The following is a 17,833-nucleotide window of genomic DNA, read 5'->3' as shown; positions in this document are numbered from 1 at the left end:
ATAACTACTGTTTGGGTTTGGTGATGTTGTATATTGTCTGAATCAACTTAGTGTTTGTTTACTTGCTAAAAGGGTGACACTGAGAGCGTACAATGTAAGTCAATGAGGATTTTGACCCAAACCTCTACCAAAGTGGTCTTGCCCATTAAGCTCACAACATGTAAGAAACGTGTAGATCGGCTATTTACTTTATATAAAAATAAATAAGCAAAGCAAACCTAAACATGTTAATTGTGTGAGACTGTTTGTGCCCAAAGGCAAATATATACAGGCATTATGTTTGGATTCCTTAACATTTATTTAGTTTACAAAATGAGCAAGCCTCATATTTGTTTTCTCAACCAGCCCAAATGACTGAATATATAAATAGATTTATGTGAGCTTCAGTTCAGTGATGCAAAGAAGGGTTTTCTAAGACAGGGTTTCTTCTATTAATTGAACAACATCGCCCTCTGTTGTTTAAAATGTCTAACTGCAACACCTTGGGTCAAATAAGGTGAGGACAGATGGTGATTCTCATTAACCTTTAAAGACCGGGAACGCATCTCTTTTCTTTGGCTTTTCAAAAATAGCAGATCTACAAGCTCATACCGAGTGCCGCGCTATGAGCTTGTAGATCTGCTATTTTAGAACATTCATGAAAATGGGTGCAAATCTTTGAGTACATATATTTTCTGAAACAACATGTTTAACTCAAATCTTTGCTTCTGGGGGTCCCTGGAACAAAATATTTTGAGTTAGGGGTCCGCGGCCAAATACATATAATTTTGGAGGTCCTTGACATGAAAACGTTTGAGAACCACTGATATTATAGAAACATTTCTTTAAAAAAAAAAAACTGGGATTTAGAATACATTTTGTAGAATCCCCCAGAAGCAAAGATTTGAGTAAAAAAATCACTTTAAAACGTATATATTCAAAGATTTGCACGAATGTTCACGACTTTTCAAAAAAATAGCAGATCTACAAGCTCATAGCGCAGCACTCGGTGCTGCGCTATGAGCTTGTATATCTGCTATTTTTGAATAGCCAAAGAAATCAAAAAATGACACAGATGTGTTCCCCGTCTTAATGGATTTAGAAGAAAAGCTGTAGCAGAAACCTCCTTCACACAGAACATGTCCTCCTGTATGAGATGTTGTGTCTTTATCTCAGCAGCAGAGGACTGTGAGACTCCATGGTGGCTGGATGGGGAACTCATGGATGATAAAACCGCATCTGATGATAAACCACTGGTGGAAGAAGAACGTTTTACTTAACGTAAAATAGCAATGACAGTGTAGAAATAAAGGTCCGTATTCAAAATTGTACTTGAGGTAAAAAAAAGTGCTAAAGTATTGGCCTCAAAGTATACTTGTAGTAGAAATGCTCATTATGCAGAATGTCCCATTTCAGAATGTTTTTTTAAACGTTGGAAAAATGTGTCTAATGTGTCTAACTATTTCCGCAAAGCCAAAGTATTGAATAGGGCTTAGGGATATGTTTTGTAATGTATAGATCTGCAAAGTAATGAGTTCTGGAGCTGTCAAATAACTCTAACGGAGTTAAAAACACAGTATTTGCCTGTCTGTGACATTTTAAAGTAGCTTATCAACTAAATAGTGGAGATCAAAAACAGCTCATCTGCCAGTAGACTGGATGAGGTGCTGGAGCCGAAAGGAAACAATCCAAGTAGCCTATCAAAAAAATGAAAATACTCAAGTAAAGTAAAAGTATGTACAATTGTAACAGTACTTGTTTAAATGTACTTGGTTACTTTCCACAGTGTCCATGTGTGTGCTCATAACGGCATAGTTGTATTAAGTGTGTGTGTGTGTGTGTGTGTGTGTGTGTGTGTGTGTGTGTGTGTGTGTGTGTGTGTGTGTGTGTGTGTGTGTGTGTGTGTGTGTGTGTGTGTGTGTGTGTGTGTGTGTGTGTGTGTGTACAGGTGGTGGTGGGGCCTCCAGATGTGACCCTGTGATAAAAGAAGTCTCCTCATAGTGGATGAGACTACAGTACAAGACTCACAGGCTGCTGTGACTCATCTGTTCTCTGAACAAGGTAGAAGTGATATTTTATGGTTGAAACAAAAAGGTTTTTGTGAAAAGGCTCTATTTAGCGCTACACAGTGGTGGAAAGTAACTAAGTGCATTTACTCAAGTACTGTACTTAAGTACAATTTTGAGGTATTTGTACTTTACTTGAGTATTTCCAATTTCCAATACTTTTACTTCTACTCCACTACATCTCAGAGGCAAATATTGTACTTTTACTCCACTACATTTATTTGAAAACTTTAGTTACTACTTTTCAGATATAAATTATTATATTAAGAAACATACATTAACCACTTTAACCCTATTTTATACCTAGGCTATTTAAAGCTTGTAGATCTGCTATTTTCAAATATTTTGTACTTTTACTTTTGGTACTTTAAGTACATTTTGATGCCAATACTTTTGTACTTTTACTCATGTAAATTTTGAATTCTGGACTTCTACTTGTAACAGAGTATTATATATATACATTGCAGTATTGGTACTTTTACTTAAGTAAAGAATTTGAGTACTTTTTCCACCACTGGCGCTACACATTGAGGGCAAAGTCACATTGACTATTTTGAAAGCCAATCCAATTTTCAATTGCTTAACCCTGTCTTCTACCCTGAGCCGTCCTAGGCTAGCACAATGGGTCTGAAAAAGGTGGGTCATGATGGGCCATCAGAAGTAGTGGAATCAGTTTGTTTTGGGAGGTTTGAAGCCGACAGTCTTTAGTGACCTTAAGATGTTGGAGAACCAGGAGATGTAAGCATATAGTCAGCCTATACTCCCAGCTCACATCAGAGCTGCCCCCACGGCCCCACCACTTTGATTGATTGATTGAATGCTTTATTTAGAATAGAAAGACATTGAAAAAGCACATGGAAGTACAGAGTTAACAATACGAGGTCCTCTAAAGTAGATCGCCCATACAAGCCCAACGTCTTGTTTCAAATGAGATCCCCACGCACTCAAATCATGGTGACATTAAAAAACAGACAGATATCATACTCATCGCTTGAAAGTTCAAGGGATGAAAAACAAGAAATAAATATGTACAATAAACAGTTCCGGTGGGGGGGGGGGGGGGAGGTGTTGGGTTGGTTAAGACTTGGACAAAACCCTACCCTCACGTTTATAAAACCACACTCAAAACCCACCTTTTCAGACTTGCATTCCCTACATAACCCCCCCCCCCCTTTTTGTTTACCTTTCTTTGGTTGGTTCTTTGTTTAACCTTTTTTTAAACTTTAAAACTTTTTTTTAACTAGTTATTCCTAATAAAGTTGTTTGAGTGCCTAAAAGCGCTATATACATTTTATGTATTATTATTATTATTATTATTATTATTATTATTATTATTATTATTATTATTATTATTATTAAAATGGCATTGAATGAGGGCTTTTACTTTTAAAGTAACATATCTGTGTACTTCTTCTCCATCACTGCTCACCATAAATAAAGGAGGGGGCGTGTGCTAGCGTTGGGGGGACGGGGGTGGCTATGGAGCAGAGGAGGAGGGACGGGGGGCGGAGTTATGTATCAGAGGAGGAGGGACGGGGGGCGGAGTTATGTATCAGAGGAGGAGGGTCGGGGGGGCGGAGTTATGTATCAGAGGAGCGTGTAGTGTTCTCCTCCTCATATGCTGATGTAGTGTTTATTACCTTCTCAGGTTATTATGGACGAGCACTGTGTGTGATGGTGATGCTTTAATGTTAACGTGGATTATGTTGTTTTAAACCGGAGTCTAGTCACAGCAACAAGTAAGTAGTTTATAGTTTTTTATTACAGGTCTATTCTTTATTAAAGACATTTTTACTGCTGGAAAAAGTCGTGACTTGTTGAATGAATCGACAAAGAGAACCGTTTCACTTCATGATCACAGACCAGGCTGTAACTCTGAGATGATACAAATGTAACCAAATGGACCCACAGACCAGGCTGTGACTCTGAGATGATACAAATGTAACCAAATGGACCCTGGCGGGTCCATTTGGTTACATTTGTATCATCTCAGAGTTTAATACCGTTGTTGCAGCTCTGTATATTAATTAGGGAAGATAAACATATATCTGTATTTTTTATGATCACATGAAAATGCATCATGATCACAGTCTGTAACTCTGGAGAGATATACATGAACCAAATGGACCCCATTTATAGGGGGGGGGGCACTATATTGTGGCCAGCCCACTTCTGATCTATTGGTTAATTTAAATATATATATTTATATCATCATGATTTTTATTTTCCCCCCGATTAATGAATTGATTCATCTATCTATTGGTTGAGTTCTCATACAGATGTCATTTGCATATTAAGTGGCATTATAAGTATTGTAAATAGATGGTGTATGATGACAGGGGTCCGGGACCCCTAGGGGGTCCTCAGAGTGATCTTTCAGTGATAGATAGGATTCTGAGGGGAACAATTTAGCCAAAAATAGCCGATCTACAAGCTCACAGTGAGCGTGTAGATCTGCTATTTTTGGCAAAGTGGTTTGGTGTGTATAGACAGTTAGAGGGGGGAAAAGAGCAGACCAAGTACAGAGTGGAAGGTCATTGTTTAGAATTGAGGCATTAAGTGGTTAAATGTCTGAAAACACACATTAACATGAATGAATACAGAAGCTTATGTGTCAAAATAAACAACATTAATTGACACAACATAGTGTCTGTCAAACAAGTCTATGAAGATATCTGTGAAATCCATGAAAAAGTTTAATCTGCAACACAATGTTATACAAGTAGTGAGGGGTCCCTGCTTCACCTGTCTCTGCTAAGGGGTCCCTGCTTCACCTGTCTCTCTGCTAAGGGGTCCCTGCTTCACCTGTCTCTCTGCTAAGGGGTCCCTGCTTCACCTGTCTCTCTGCTAAGGGGTCCCTGCCCACCTGTCTCTCTGCTAAGGGGTCCCTGCTTCACCTGTCTCTCTGCTAAGGGGTCCCTGCTTCACCTGTCTCTCTGCTAAGTGCTAAGGGGTCCCTGCTTCACCTGTCTCTCTGCTAAGGGGTCCCTGCCCACCTGTCTCTCTGCTAAGGGGTCCCTGCTTCACCTGTCTCTCTGCTAAGGGGTCCCTGCTTCACCTGTCTCTCTGCTAAGGGGTCCCTGCTTCACCTCTCTCTCTGCTAAGGGGTCCCTGCCCACCTGTCTCTCTGCTAAGGGGTCCCTGCTTCACCTGTCTCTCTGCTAAGGGGTCCCTGCTTCACCTGTCTCTCTGCTAAGGGGTCCTTGGCCTGAAAAACGTTGAAGACCCCTTGTTTATGAAATGAAAGCCTGCCAGGTACTTAAACCAGATGTAGAAATACTGATCTGTTAAAAGTAAAAGTCTGGAATTCAAAATGTCCTTGAGTAACATAAGTATTGGTATCAAAATGTACTTAAAATACCAAGAGTAAAAGTACTCGTTATGCAGAAGGTCCCATTTCACAAATTTTCAAATGTATAAAAATCCTTTGAAAATAGCAGATCTACAAGTAGGCTAGATCGTCTCTTTTCAAATGGCCTAAGTTTAAATGGGGCTGAAGTGGTTTGTAATAATAATCAAAATCTACAAAGTTACTAAAGTTTTCAAATAATTGTAGTGGTAAAGTACATCTGTGAGTCCAGCCCACCTGCTGTTTACAGAGGATACAGGACAGGTGGGCACTAGGGACATCTGGGCACCTTGACCTGGCATCCTACAGTGTGTATGGTTTCAAATTGTTCACATTATTGATTTTTTTTGGATATCCTACTGTTACACTGATGATGGTTCTCTTCCTTATATGCAACTCTATGACAACCCCCATGACAACATCTTGCCCCCTCCTCCTGACAGAGGCTTAAATCGCCTATGGGTCCATTTGGTTCCATCTGTACGCTCTCAGAGTTAAATTAATCAAAGAAAGAATACCGTTGATCACTGTATAGGGAACTGGTTCTCAGCCTGTGGGTCGGGATCCCCAGGGGGGTCCCCAAATTATTTTAGGGGGGTTCCTGGATGATTAGCTTAATGTGCAACATTGTTTCCTCACTCAACAGTAAACAACCCAACATACAGTGTCGTTGCTGTCCGGCAGAAACCAGCTAACTCCATTTTGACGTTTTTGCATTTTTCTCCATTATTCAGTGCTATTAAACACCCTTTACGTCTGTGTTGATAAAAACAATATTGAACCAATGAAAAGTATTAAAAAGCGCTTCTGACAAAACCAGCTAACTCCATTGGATCCTCAAACATTCTGCTAGTAGTATAGGCTAGCCTAAGTTTTACCGTGTCTGGTACCAAAAAAATAATACATATAATAATAATAATACATACTATATACTACTATATAATATAATAATACAGTATAAGTGTATATACAGGTTATCTGCACATTTATAAAGTTACAATTTAATGACTTTTAACACCTTTTAATACCAAACTGGACAAACTGTCAAATATTACATAAGAAAGAGGCAAACATTGTGAAAATAGCAGATCACATCGCGCTGCGAGGCGTTGTGAGCTTGTAGATCTGCTATTTTCACTATCTATCGGTGGAACCGAGTCAAACTAAATGTAATGACTACAATTCCAAGTGCTTGTCGGGGGGGGATTATTTTGGGGGGTCCCCAGTTGAAATATGATTATTTATGGTGGTCCCCAGTTCAAGTATGATTATTTTGGGTGGTCCCCAGTTCAAGTATGATTATTTTGGGTGGTCCCCAGTTCAAGTATGATTATTTTGGGGGTCCCCAGTTCAAATGTGATTATTTTGGGGGTCCCCAGTTCAAATGTGATTATTTGGGGGGTCTCCAGTTCAAATGTGATTATTTTGGGGGGTCGCGGCCTGAAAAGGTTGAGAACCACTATAGTGAAGATAAACATAAGTATATTTTCATGTCATGGTTTGTGGTCTCTTCTCTCTCTCCTCTCCAGTCTAGACTGGACAATAAAAGGGTCTCTCCACTGTGTAAAAAAATATACAACGACACAACCACCATGTCCCACGCAGAGGTGGAGATCCCTGGAGGTCGACACGGCGGGTTCCCCGGTCTGTCGTCGACGGCGGTGGTGGTGGACCTGAGGAGCGATGGGGACCGTCTGTCCCCGCACGATGTCCCCTCCATGCTGCGGAGGGCCGCGGCGGGGGCCGTGGGGGCCGGGGCGGGGGGCCGGAGGAACTCGTACGGCCTGCATAAGATCACCATGGACATGGACTCTCTGTGTCTGTCCAAAGCTCTGTCCTGGTCCGCCGAGTCCATCCTGACCCTGACCGAGTCCAGGGCGGACGAAGACGACGAAGAGGAGGAGGTAGGCCTGTCACACTTATTACGTAATCGTATAGAGCACCGAAGTCTGATGTCATTTACACATCCTAGGTTTGTCTACCTGGTTCGCGTTTTCCCCCCCCCACCCATTCTGAATCCCCATAGACGTGTTTAATATCGCGTCAAATAAGAACTGTGTTCCAAAAATAAACAAATGATCCCGGCGGTTTGACTCTTATGGATATGAAGCATCAACTGACGGTGAGAAAACGATAATGTTACTTCCACCGAATTAGTTAAATTATCGCCAGAAACAGACTGTATCAAATATAAGTGACTGACTATCATAAACCATACAGAACCTCCTCCCTGACAATATCGCAGAGACAGTTTGTTTATTTTTGGACCACAATTCTTATATGAGACGATTCTAAGATGACCCAATGTTATTCTACATAGAGAAATGACTTATACGACCCATGGGGATGAACGAGTGACGTCAGGACTTCTGTACTCTATAATCGCAATTATTTGAGATATTCGCAATTATTTTTGCATAATTGTCTTCCACGTTATTTTTTTTTTACACATTTTCAAAAACAAAACAAAAACAGAAATAGCAGATCTACAAGCTTACAACTTTGTGACGCGTGGTAAGCTTGTAGACCTGCTATTTCTGCTTTTTTTACATGTATAAATTATTAAATATGTCAATAATTTCTTTGTATATTTAATTATGTGTCATGTCTGCCCTGTGCATTTTTTTATTACAAAGCCTAAAAGACAAACAGAAATGAATTATTAAACATATTTTCCAATGGTCAACAATGTCCAAACACACAATTAAATCGTTAATCGTCAACTAATCGTCAACTTCCATCTGTAATGGTGACAGCCCTACGAGGAGGAGGAGGAAGGAGGCCACAGCATCATCATCAACAGTAAAGCCGAGGAGGAGGAGTCTCCGCCCCCGTCCCTGCTCTCCTCCTCCCTCATAGACTCCTCCTCCAGCCCCGGCACCACCAGCTCCAACACGCCCCCTTGTGGCGGCAGCCAGGGAGGCGACGGCTCCTCCTCCGGCGGGGACGTGAGCTGGGGGAGGGGCGGGGGTCCCTCCTCCTCCTCGGGGGCTGGAGGAGGAGGAGGAGGAGGAGGCGGGGACACCAGCCCCGGAGGGGGAGGGGCGACCCCGGAGGGCCACGCCCCCGACACCGGCGACGCCCGCCGCGGCGTGGCGCAGGACGCGGCGGTCGTCAGCTCCGACTCGGAGAACGAGCTCAAACAGCAGCAGAGACACAACAAGCTGACGTTGTTGTCCCCCTCCTCCTCCTCCTCCTGCTCCTTCTCCACCTCCTCCCGGAGGACCAGGAGGACCGCGCAGGAGAGCAAGTGGGAGCAGGAGGAGAAGGAGGACGTGGAGACCAAGGCCGTGGCCACCTCGCCCGACGGGCGCTACCTCAAGTTCAACATCGAGATCGGGCGGGGGTCGTTCAAGACGGTCTATAAGGGACTGGACACCGAGACAACCGTGGAGGTGGCCTGGTGCGAGCTACAGGTATGGACAGTATGATGTTTTCTATAGAGCTACAGGTATGGACAGTGTGATGTTTTCTATAGAGCTACAGGTGTGGACAGTATGATGTTTTCTATAGAGCTACAGGTGTGGACAGTATGATGTTTTCTATAGAGCTACAGGTGTGGACAGTGTGATGTTTTCTATAGAGCTACAGGTGTGGACAGTATGATGTTTTCTATAGAGCTACAGGTGTGGACAGTATGATGTTTTCTATAGAGCTACAGGTGTGAACAGTATGATGTTTTCTATAGAGCTACAGGTGTGGACAGTATGATGTTTTCTATAGAGCTACAGGTATGGACAGTATGATGTTTTCTATAGAGCTACAGGTATGGACAGTATGATGTTTTCTATAGAGCTACAGGTATGGACAGTATGATGTTTTCTATAGAGCTACAGCTGTGAACAGTATGATGTTTTCTATAGAGCTACAGGTATGGACAGTATGATGTTTTCTATAGAGCTACAGGTGTGGACAGTATGATGTTTTCTATAGAGCTACAGGTATGGACAGTATGATGTTTTCTATAGAGCTACAGGTGTGGACAGTATGATGTTTTCTATAGAGCTACAGGTGTGGACAGTATGATGTTTTCTATAGAGCTACAGGTGTGGACAGTATGATGTTTTCTATAGAGCTACAGGTGTGGACAGTGTGATGTTTTCTATAGAGCTACAGGTATGGACAGTGTGATGTTTTCTATAGAGCTACAGGTGTGGACAGTATGATGTTTTCTATAGAGCTACAGGTGTGGACAGTGTGATGTTTTCTATAGAGCTACAGGTGTGAACAGTATGATGTTTTCTATAGAGCTACAGGTATGGACAGTATGATGTTTTCTATAGAGCTACAGGTATGGACAGTATGATGTTTTCTATAGAGCTACAGGTATGGACAGTATGATGTTTTCTATAGAGCTACAGGTATGGACAGTATGATGTTTTCTATAGAGCTACAGGTATGGACAGTATGATGTTTTCTATAGAGCTACAGCTGTGAACAGTATGATGTTTTCTATAGAGCTACAGGTATGGACAGTATGATGTTTTCTATAGAGCTACAGGTATGGACAGTATGATGTTTTCTATAGAGCTACAGGTATGGACAGTATGATGTTTTCTATAGAGCTACAGGTGTGAACAGTATGTAGTTTTCTATAGAGCTACAGGTGTGGACAGTATGATGTTTTCTATAGAGCTACAGGTGTGGACAGTATGTCGTTTTCTATAGAGCTACAGGTGTGGACAATATGATGTTTTCTATAGAGCTACAGGTATGGACAGTGTGATGTTTTCTATAGAGCTACAGGTATGGACAGTATGTAGTTTTCTATAGAGCTACAGGTATGGACAGTATGATGTTTTCTATAGAGCTACAGGTATGGACAGTGTGATTTTTTTCTATAGAGCTACAGGTGTGGACAGTATGATGTTTTCTATAGAGCTACAGGTATGGACAGTATGATGTTTTCTATAGAGCTACAGGTGTGGACAGTATGATGTTTTCTATAGAGCTACAGGTGTGGACAGTATGATGTTTTCTATAGAGCTACAGGTGTGGACAGTATGATGTTTTCTATAGAGCTACAGGTATGGACAGTATGATGTTTTCTATAGAGCTACAGGTGTGGACAGTATGATGTTTTCTATAGAGCTACAGGTGTGGACAGTATGGATATGTAGTTTTCTATAGAGCTACAGGTGTGGACAGTATGGATGTGTAGTTTTCTATAGAGCTACAGGTATGGACAGTATGGATGTGCAGTTTTCACACAAGATCAGTGCCCGTTTTCACATAACCCTAACCCACACATGTCAACATTTCCTCTATACTTCCTGCACTTTGGCTGATGTGACAATATGATAAGATCTGTCAGTGTTTTTCTACATAAAAAAAAAAGAAGCAGATCTAGATTCTCAATGAGCTTGTAGATCGGCTGTTTTTGAACATTGGAAACATTAAAATACTGGGGCTTAAGTGTTTAAACTGTTCCACATTTTGCCCCTTCCTCTCCCTCAGTGCCAGAACGACGCTACTAACTCCAGACAGAGTGATCAGAGTTTATTGATTGATTGATTGATTGATTGATTGACTGATTGATTGATTGATTGATGTACTGTATTTAGTAAGACATGAGAACAGCAGTACATGGAAGTACAAATTCACAATACAAGGTCTACTAAACTGGAAGACTCATTAAGCACTGAGCTTGTTTAAGATGAGATCCCCATACACACAAATCATGATGACATATCAGAGACAGACAGATATACACAGACACTACTATACAGAACGTCATACAATCAGCTTACAGGTTACTGGTATGAAGAGAGAAAAATCATGTATATTCATGTCAGTGTATTTTATTAGAATGTCACAGTGTCTTATCTTCAAAGCCTCTGCTGTGTATTCATTCAGCCTGATTCCTCAGGCACATTATATGCCTGAGGCTGTTGGTGAAAGCTCTCTGATCTACATTCTTGTGTCTGGGATGGGCCGCGCACAGTGGGGGGGAAAGTAGATATACTCCAGTACTGTACTTTAAAGGGCAAGACCACTTTGGTAGAGGTTTGGGTTGTGTAGTTCAGTGGTTCTCAAACTTTTTCACGTCATGGACCCCCAAAGTGACACTTATTAGCCCGTGGACCCCCCATTTGAAAAGATATGCCAGGGACCCCCATAGGAGAAGATTTGTACGGCTCTAGCAGTGATTTTCAACCATTTAAATTTCAAGGACCCCCCAGTTTGACATGCGTTCGGCTACGGGCCCCCATTTAATGGCATTTCTATCCCTGGGACCCCAATTTATATTGTAAAATCAATGTTAATTTAACTCTGAGAGTGTACAAATGGAACCAAATGGACCCGTTAGGGTCCATTTGGTTCCATTTGTACACTCTCTGAGTTACAGACCCATAAGGGTCCATTTGGTTCCTAACTTTCCTTCATTTAGCTGGGGACCCCCTGGAACTCCCTCAAGGACCCCTGGACCCCTGGACTTTGAGAACCAATGGTGTAGTTACCTTGCCATGATGGAACTCTCTCTTCAAGAAATCACAAATAATTGCTCCATTGATTAGACATTGATAATTGTAAATATGCTCCTCGTTGACTTACATTGTACGCTGAAGCAGCTCTCAAGGTCACTCTTTTAGCACGTAATCCAACGCAAACAAAGCTGATTCAGACAATAGAGAGCATCACCAAACACACAGTGCTGTTTGTTGTTTTAATAAAAAAATTTGACATCCTGTTGATTTTACCATTTTTATTAGGAAGAAAACCTGGACTTGATCTGCGGATCTGGATCCGGATATTCAAATAGTAAAATCAACAGGAAGTTGACATTGTTTAATTAAAAGAACAAACAGTAGTGGGTTTGGAGATGTTCTATATTGTCTGAATCAGCTTTGTTTGTGTTGGGTTACGTACTAAAAAGAGTGACTTTGTTTCAGTGCACAATGTAATCAATGATCAGAGTTCTTACTTCCACCGCTGACTGCATGACAGGCTGGCTGCTCCCTCATCCCATTAGAGGTCAGAGGTCAGAAACCCCCTCCCCCCTGCTAATCTCTGTTGTCATTAACATATAACCACCCCACCGCCTCATGTGCTCAACCCACAACAGAGACCTAGTGATTCTCTATCTTCTATCATTTCAAAGCTCCCAACGTAAGGCGTTGATAAGCGTCTGTGGCTGAAGATCTGTTGTTGTGTGTGTATAGGCGGTGTGTGTACGCTGTCGTCAGGTGTAAGTGAGGCGTTGCTCAGCTCAGTCGTTTAACCCATTAAGACCTGGAACTGTGTCATTTTTAGATTTGAGCTAAAAAGCATTATTTTACACTTTGGGCTATTCAAAAATAGCAGATCTACAAGCTCGTAGCGCGGCACCGAGTGCCGCGCTACGAGCTTGTAGATCTGCTATTTTTGAAAATTCGTGAAAATGTGTGCAAATCTTTGAATATATATATTTTTTAAGCGAACATTTTTAACTCAAATCTTTGCTTCTGGGGGTCCCTGGAACAACATATTTTGATGGGGGTCCACGGCCAAATACATATCATTTTGGGGGTCCTTGACATGAAAAAGATTGAGCACCACTGATATAGAAACATACGTTTTTCAGAATTTTTTGGGGATTTAGGAGACATGTAGAATCGGCTTCAGGTCTCAACCCGCCGATGGTGGCAGCAGGGTGGCAGAGAGGGGGGCGGAGAGTGGGGGGTAGAGCTCTCTGGTTGGCTGTTTAACTTTGCAAGGAGGGGTAGCCAGCCGCCTAGCCCGGGCAGATCACAGTGGATTCATTCTGTCTGCATACAGCGCATCACTACAGTGTGCTGCATGCGGTGGTGGAAAGTAACTAAGTACATTTACTTAAGTATTGTAAGTACAATTTTGAGGTATTTGTACTTTACCTGAGTATTCCCAATTTCCAATACTTTTACTTCTACTCCGCTACATCTCAGAGGCAAATATTGTACTTTTACTCCACTACAATATTTGAAAACTTTAGTTACTAGTTACTTTTCAGATATAAATTATTGTATTATAAAACGTACACTAACCACTTTAGCCCTATTTTATACCGAGGCTATTTTAAAATAGCAGATCTACAAGCTCACAACGCGTCGCATCGCGACACGTTGTGAGCTTGAATTCTGGACTTTTACTTGAATTCTGGACTTTTACTAACAGAGTATTTCTATATACTGTAGCAGTATTGGTACTTTTACCTAAGTAAAGAATTTGAGCACATTTCCACCAATGGCTGCATGTTTCTCCAAAATGCAGACACTTAGGAGTGTGTGTGTGTGTGTGTGTGTGTGTGTGCGTGTGTGTGTGTGTGCGTGTGTGTGTGTGTGTGTGTGTGCGTGTGTGCGTGTGTGCGTGTGTGCGTGCGTGCGTGTGTGTGTGTGCGCGTGTGCGTGCGTCAAACGCCAGTAGAGGTTGACTGGAAAGAGCGTATGGTGGTGCGTAATGTGCGTATGGATAGCCAACATTGTTTATTTATCCACCGCTGGGTTTATCTTACCAGCGTTGGCAGTTGATTCAGTGTTCTGAAAGCATTTGTGAGCGCTGTGTGTGTGAGATCTAAGTAGGAGATGATGATCACTTCCTGACAGGTGTTGCTGTAAGGTTTACGGCTACCAGGTAGCACTGTAAACGCTGACATTATCACCACACACACACACACACACACACACACACACACACACACACACACACACACACACACACACACACACACACACACACACACACACACACACACACACACACACACACACAGATAACGCCGATTGTTCTCTGTCTGTTTATTATGGAGATCTCATCCAGTGATAACCTGCAGACGTGTGTACGTCACTCATTGTGTTGCCAAGCTTGTGGGCATACACACACACACACACACACACACACACACACACACACACACACACACACACACACACACACACACACACACACACACACAAACACACACAGGCTTTGATAACAGCTGCTCTCTCTCTCTCTCTCTCTTACAGGGTAGAGGGCTGACTCAGGCGTTTACAGGCACACAGATTAGACTCTCTGGTTATCGCCGGTGTTCTGTGTGACACATGTTAGTCAGAATGTCCAGTAGACATGAGGCCTGGGCTTCTGAAGGGAAAGTCTTGTATGTCCTACAACAAACCACAGGTCACAACCTGCCCTGACCTGTGCTGCCAGTGACAATGGGCTCACATCATGCCAGTGACAAAGGTCCCTCGCATTTGAACCTCAGTTAACCCTGGCGACCCTAATTTGGAAGTTGGAAGATGTCATTATAAGCAAAGAAAAAATCTCAAAAGTAGCTTATGCCTATGCACAGGGGAAACAGCGGATCTCCGAGCTCACAACACGTTTTATGACAATGTGTTGTGAGTTTGATATATATACTAGATATACAAGCTCATAGCGCTGCATATCCGAGTGCCACGCTTTGAGCTTGTAGATCTGCTATCTTTGAATAGCCAAAGAAATGTAAAAATGACCTGAATGAAAAAAACAGACCTCCCATGTTAGTTTCATAGTGGCGTGATTGATTATAAACGCACTCACTGAACTCGGTGATTGTTTGAAGAGCTACGCCTCAACAGATCACCTGCCAAAGCAGATCAGAGCGCCGCCGCGTTCAAAGCTCCACCCAATGGCTCTGTGGCAGAGACGGGTATGAGAAGGCAGTGTTGCCATGTCTGCTTATTATGAGCGACTTTGGGCTTCTTTTTCTTCTGTAAAGTTGCTTGTAAATATTGGTAGTTGCAGCAGGTTGCAGTTTTTAGGGCTTGTTTCTGAAGTGTAGTTGCTTATTTTGGGCATGCTTCCAAATGTTTTAATTATTATTTCAACCAGCTGGTTGTCATTTGTCCCTATAACCCCCATCTGAAAATGCTTTGTGCCAGGGACCCCCGAAGCAGATTTGTGTTGTTAGAATGTTTCAAGAAATCTTCCAAATATTCAACATTTTATTTCAAGATTCTTTTGAAAATAGCAGATCTACAAGCTCACAACGCGTCGCATCGCGACGCGCTGTGAGCTTGTAGATCGGCTATTTTCAAATAGCCCATGTATACCGTATATAGTTGTAAAGTGCTCATATGACCTCGGTCACTTCTTTTGGGCTTATTTTCCTTGCTACCTGGTTGCTTATTTCTCTCTCAAAATCTAGCAACACTGGTCCAAAGCCACACCCAGTGGCTCTTAGGCTGTCAGAGAGACAGATAGAAGGATTACAACATTGTGTTAGATCTGATCTGATCTGAATCTGAATCTGCCCTGAAGCTGTATTGGCTCCAGGTCTATGGAGGAGCAGCAGGTGGCTGGATAGACGTAGATAGCCCACCCATCCTGGCACAGAGCAGGTGTTTGTGTTGCGTACAGAAGGCAGAAGAAGCGCCGTAGGGTGGGTGTGTGTGTGTGTGTGTGTGTGTGTGTGTGTGTGTGTGTGTGTGTGTGTGTGTGTGTGTGTGTGTGTGTGTGTGTGTGTGTGTGTGTGTGTGTGTGTGTGTGTGTGTGTGTGTGTGTGTGTGTGTGTGTGTGTGTGTGTGTGTGTGTGTGTGTGTGTGGAGAGAGAGGGCACAGATGTCATGGTATCTACCATGTTGTGACAACGGTAACTGGTACTATTTCATGGGATTGTCACAGGGCAGAAGGAATTCCATGGAGGCGTTGAAGGCCATGGCCATCCTGCCGCCCCCCCCCCCCAAACACACACACACACACACACACACACACACACACACACACACACACACACACACACACACACACACACACACACACACACACACACACACACACAAGCTCACTGCGAGTTTGTACTTCTTTGAAAAAAATCTTGAAAGTATTGGAAAGTTTTGCACAATTTTGTTTTTGTTTTACACAAATCTTATCTTCTGGGAAATATGTTCAGGTGGGGGGGGGGGGGGGGTCCACACGGCCAAATTCATATCAATTTGGGGGTCCTTGACATGAAAAGGGTTTGAGGCCACGGTGGCCTTGATGCCCCGCCCCCCCCACACCGCCCATGGAGCTGATATGAGTGTTTTCTCCTTCCTGTCCGTGAGCTTCATAAACACCATGCAGTGTCCTTGACTGAGATTAGGAATTCTTACCTCCCTCTGTTCTCCCCCTGTTCTCCTTCTCTCCCCCTGTTCTCCTTCCCTCCCCCTGTTCTCCCTCTGTTCTCCCTCTGTTCTCCCTCTGTTCTCCCTCTGTTCTCCCTCTGTTCTCCCCCTGTTCTCCCCCTGTTCTCCCTCTGTTCTCCCTCTGTTCTCCCTCTGTTCTCCCCCTGTTCTCCCTCTGTTCTCCCTCTGTTCTCCCTCTGTTCTCCCCCTGTTCTCCCCCTGTTCTCCCTCTGTTCTCCCCCTGTTCTCCCCCTGTTCTCCCTCTGTTCTCCCCCTGTTCTCCCTCTGTTCTCCCTCTGTTCTCCCCCTGTTCTCCCTCTGTTCTCCCCCTGTTCTCCCCCTGTTCTCCCTCTGTTCTCCCTCTGTTCTCCCTCTGTTCTCCCCCTGTTCTCCCCCTGTTCTCCCCCTGTTCTCCCTCTGTTCTCCCTCTGTTCTCCCTCTGTTCTCCCCCTGTTCTCCCCCTGTTCTCCCTCTATTCTCCCCCTGTTCTCCCCCTGTTCTCCCCCTGTTCTCCCCCTGTTCTCCCCCTGTTCTCCCCCTATTCTCCCTCTGTTCTCCCCCTGTTCTCCCCCTGTTCTCCCTCTGTTCTCCCTCTGTTCTCCCTCTGTTCTCCCTCTGTTCTCCCTCTGTTCTCCCCCTGTTCTCCCCCTGTTCTCCCTCTGTTCTCCCTCTGTTCTCCCCCTGTTCTCCCTCTGTTCTCCCTCTGTTCTCCCCCTGTTCTCCCTCTGTTCTCCCCCTGTTCTCCCTCTCTTCTCCCCCTGTTCTCCCCCTGTTCTCCCTCTCTTCTCCCCCTGTTCTCCCTCTGTTCTCCCTCTGTTCTCCCCCTGTTCTCCCCCTGTTCTCCCCCTGTTCTCCCCCTGTTCTCCCTCTCTTCTCCCCCTGTTCTCCCCCTGTTCTCCCCCTGTTCTCCCTCTGTTCTCCCTCTGTTCTCCCTCTGTTCTCCCCCTGTTCTCCCCCTGTTCTCCCCCTGTTCTCCCTCTGTTCTCCCTCTGTTCTCCCTCTGTTCTCCCTCTGTTCTCCCCCTGTTCTCCCTCTGTTCTCCCTCTGTTCTCCCTCTGTTCTCCCTCTGTTCTCCCCCTGTTCTCCCCCTGTTCTCCCCCTGTTCTCCCTCTGTTCTCCCCCTGTTCTCCCTCTGTTCTCCCCCTGTTCTCCCCCTGTTCTCCCCCTGTTCTCCCCCTGTTCTCCCTCTGTTCTCCCTCTGTTCTCCCCCTGTTCTCCCCCTGTTCTCCCTCTGTTCTCCCTCTGTTCTCCCCCTGTTCTCCCTCTGTTCTCCCTCTGTTCTCCCCCTGTTCTCCCTCTGTTCTCCCTCTGTTCTCCCTCTGTTCTCCCTCTGTTCTCCCCCTGTTCTCCCCCTG

At 43.8% G+C, this 17,833-nt stretch overlaps 1 protein-coding gene across 1 annotated transcript in view; it reads left to right on the top strand.

Annotated features, from left to right (window-relative positions):
* The first annotated feature begins 3,664 nt into the window (after positions 1-3,664).
* The window catches only part of wnk4a (WNK lysine deficient protein kinase 4a), a 152,083-nt gene continuing 137,914 nt past the window's right edge, over positions 3,665-17,833 (top strand). Inside the window, exons 1-3 of the mRNA XM_080455848.1 lie at positions 3,665-3,784; positions 6,924-7,298; positions 8,151-8,810. Coding sequence (XP_080311974.1) covers positions 6,987-7,298; positions 8,151-8,810 — 972 coding nt within the window. The 5' untranslated portion in view covers positions 3,665-3,784; positions 6,924-6,986. The remainder of the gene's footprint in view (positions 3,785-6,923; positions 7,299-8,150; positions 8,811-17,833) is intronic.

This window comes from Gymnoscopelus braueri, assembly GCF_963280865.1.
Source record: "Gymnoscopelus braueri genome assembly, chromosome: 17".
Classification (NCBI taxonomy): Eukaryota; Metazoa; Chordata; class Actinopteri; order Myctophiformes; family Myctophidae; genus Gymnoscopelus; species Gymnoscopelus braueri.
This window is presented reverse-complemented; position numbering and strand designations above follow the sequence as displayed.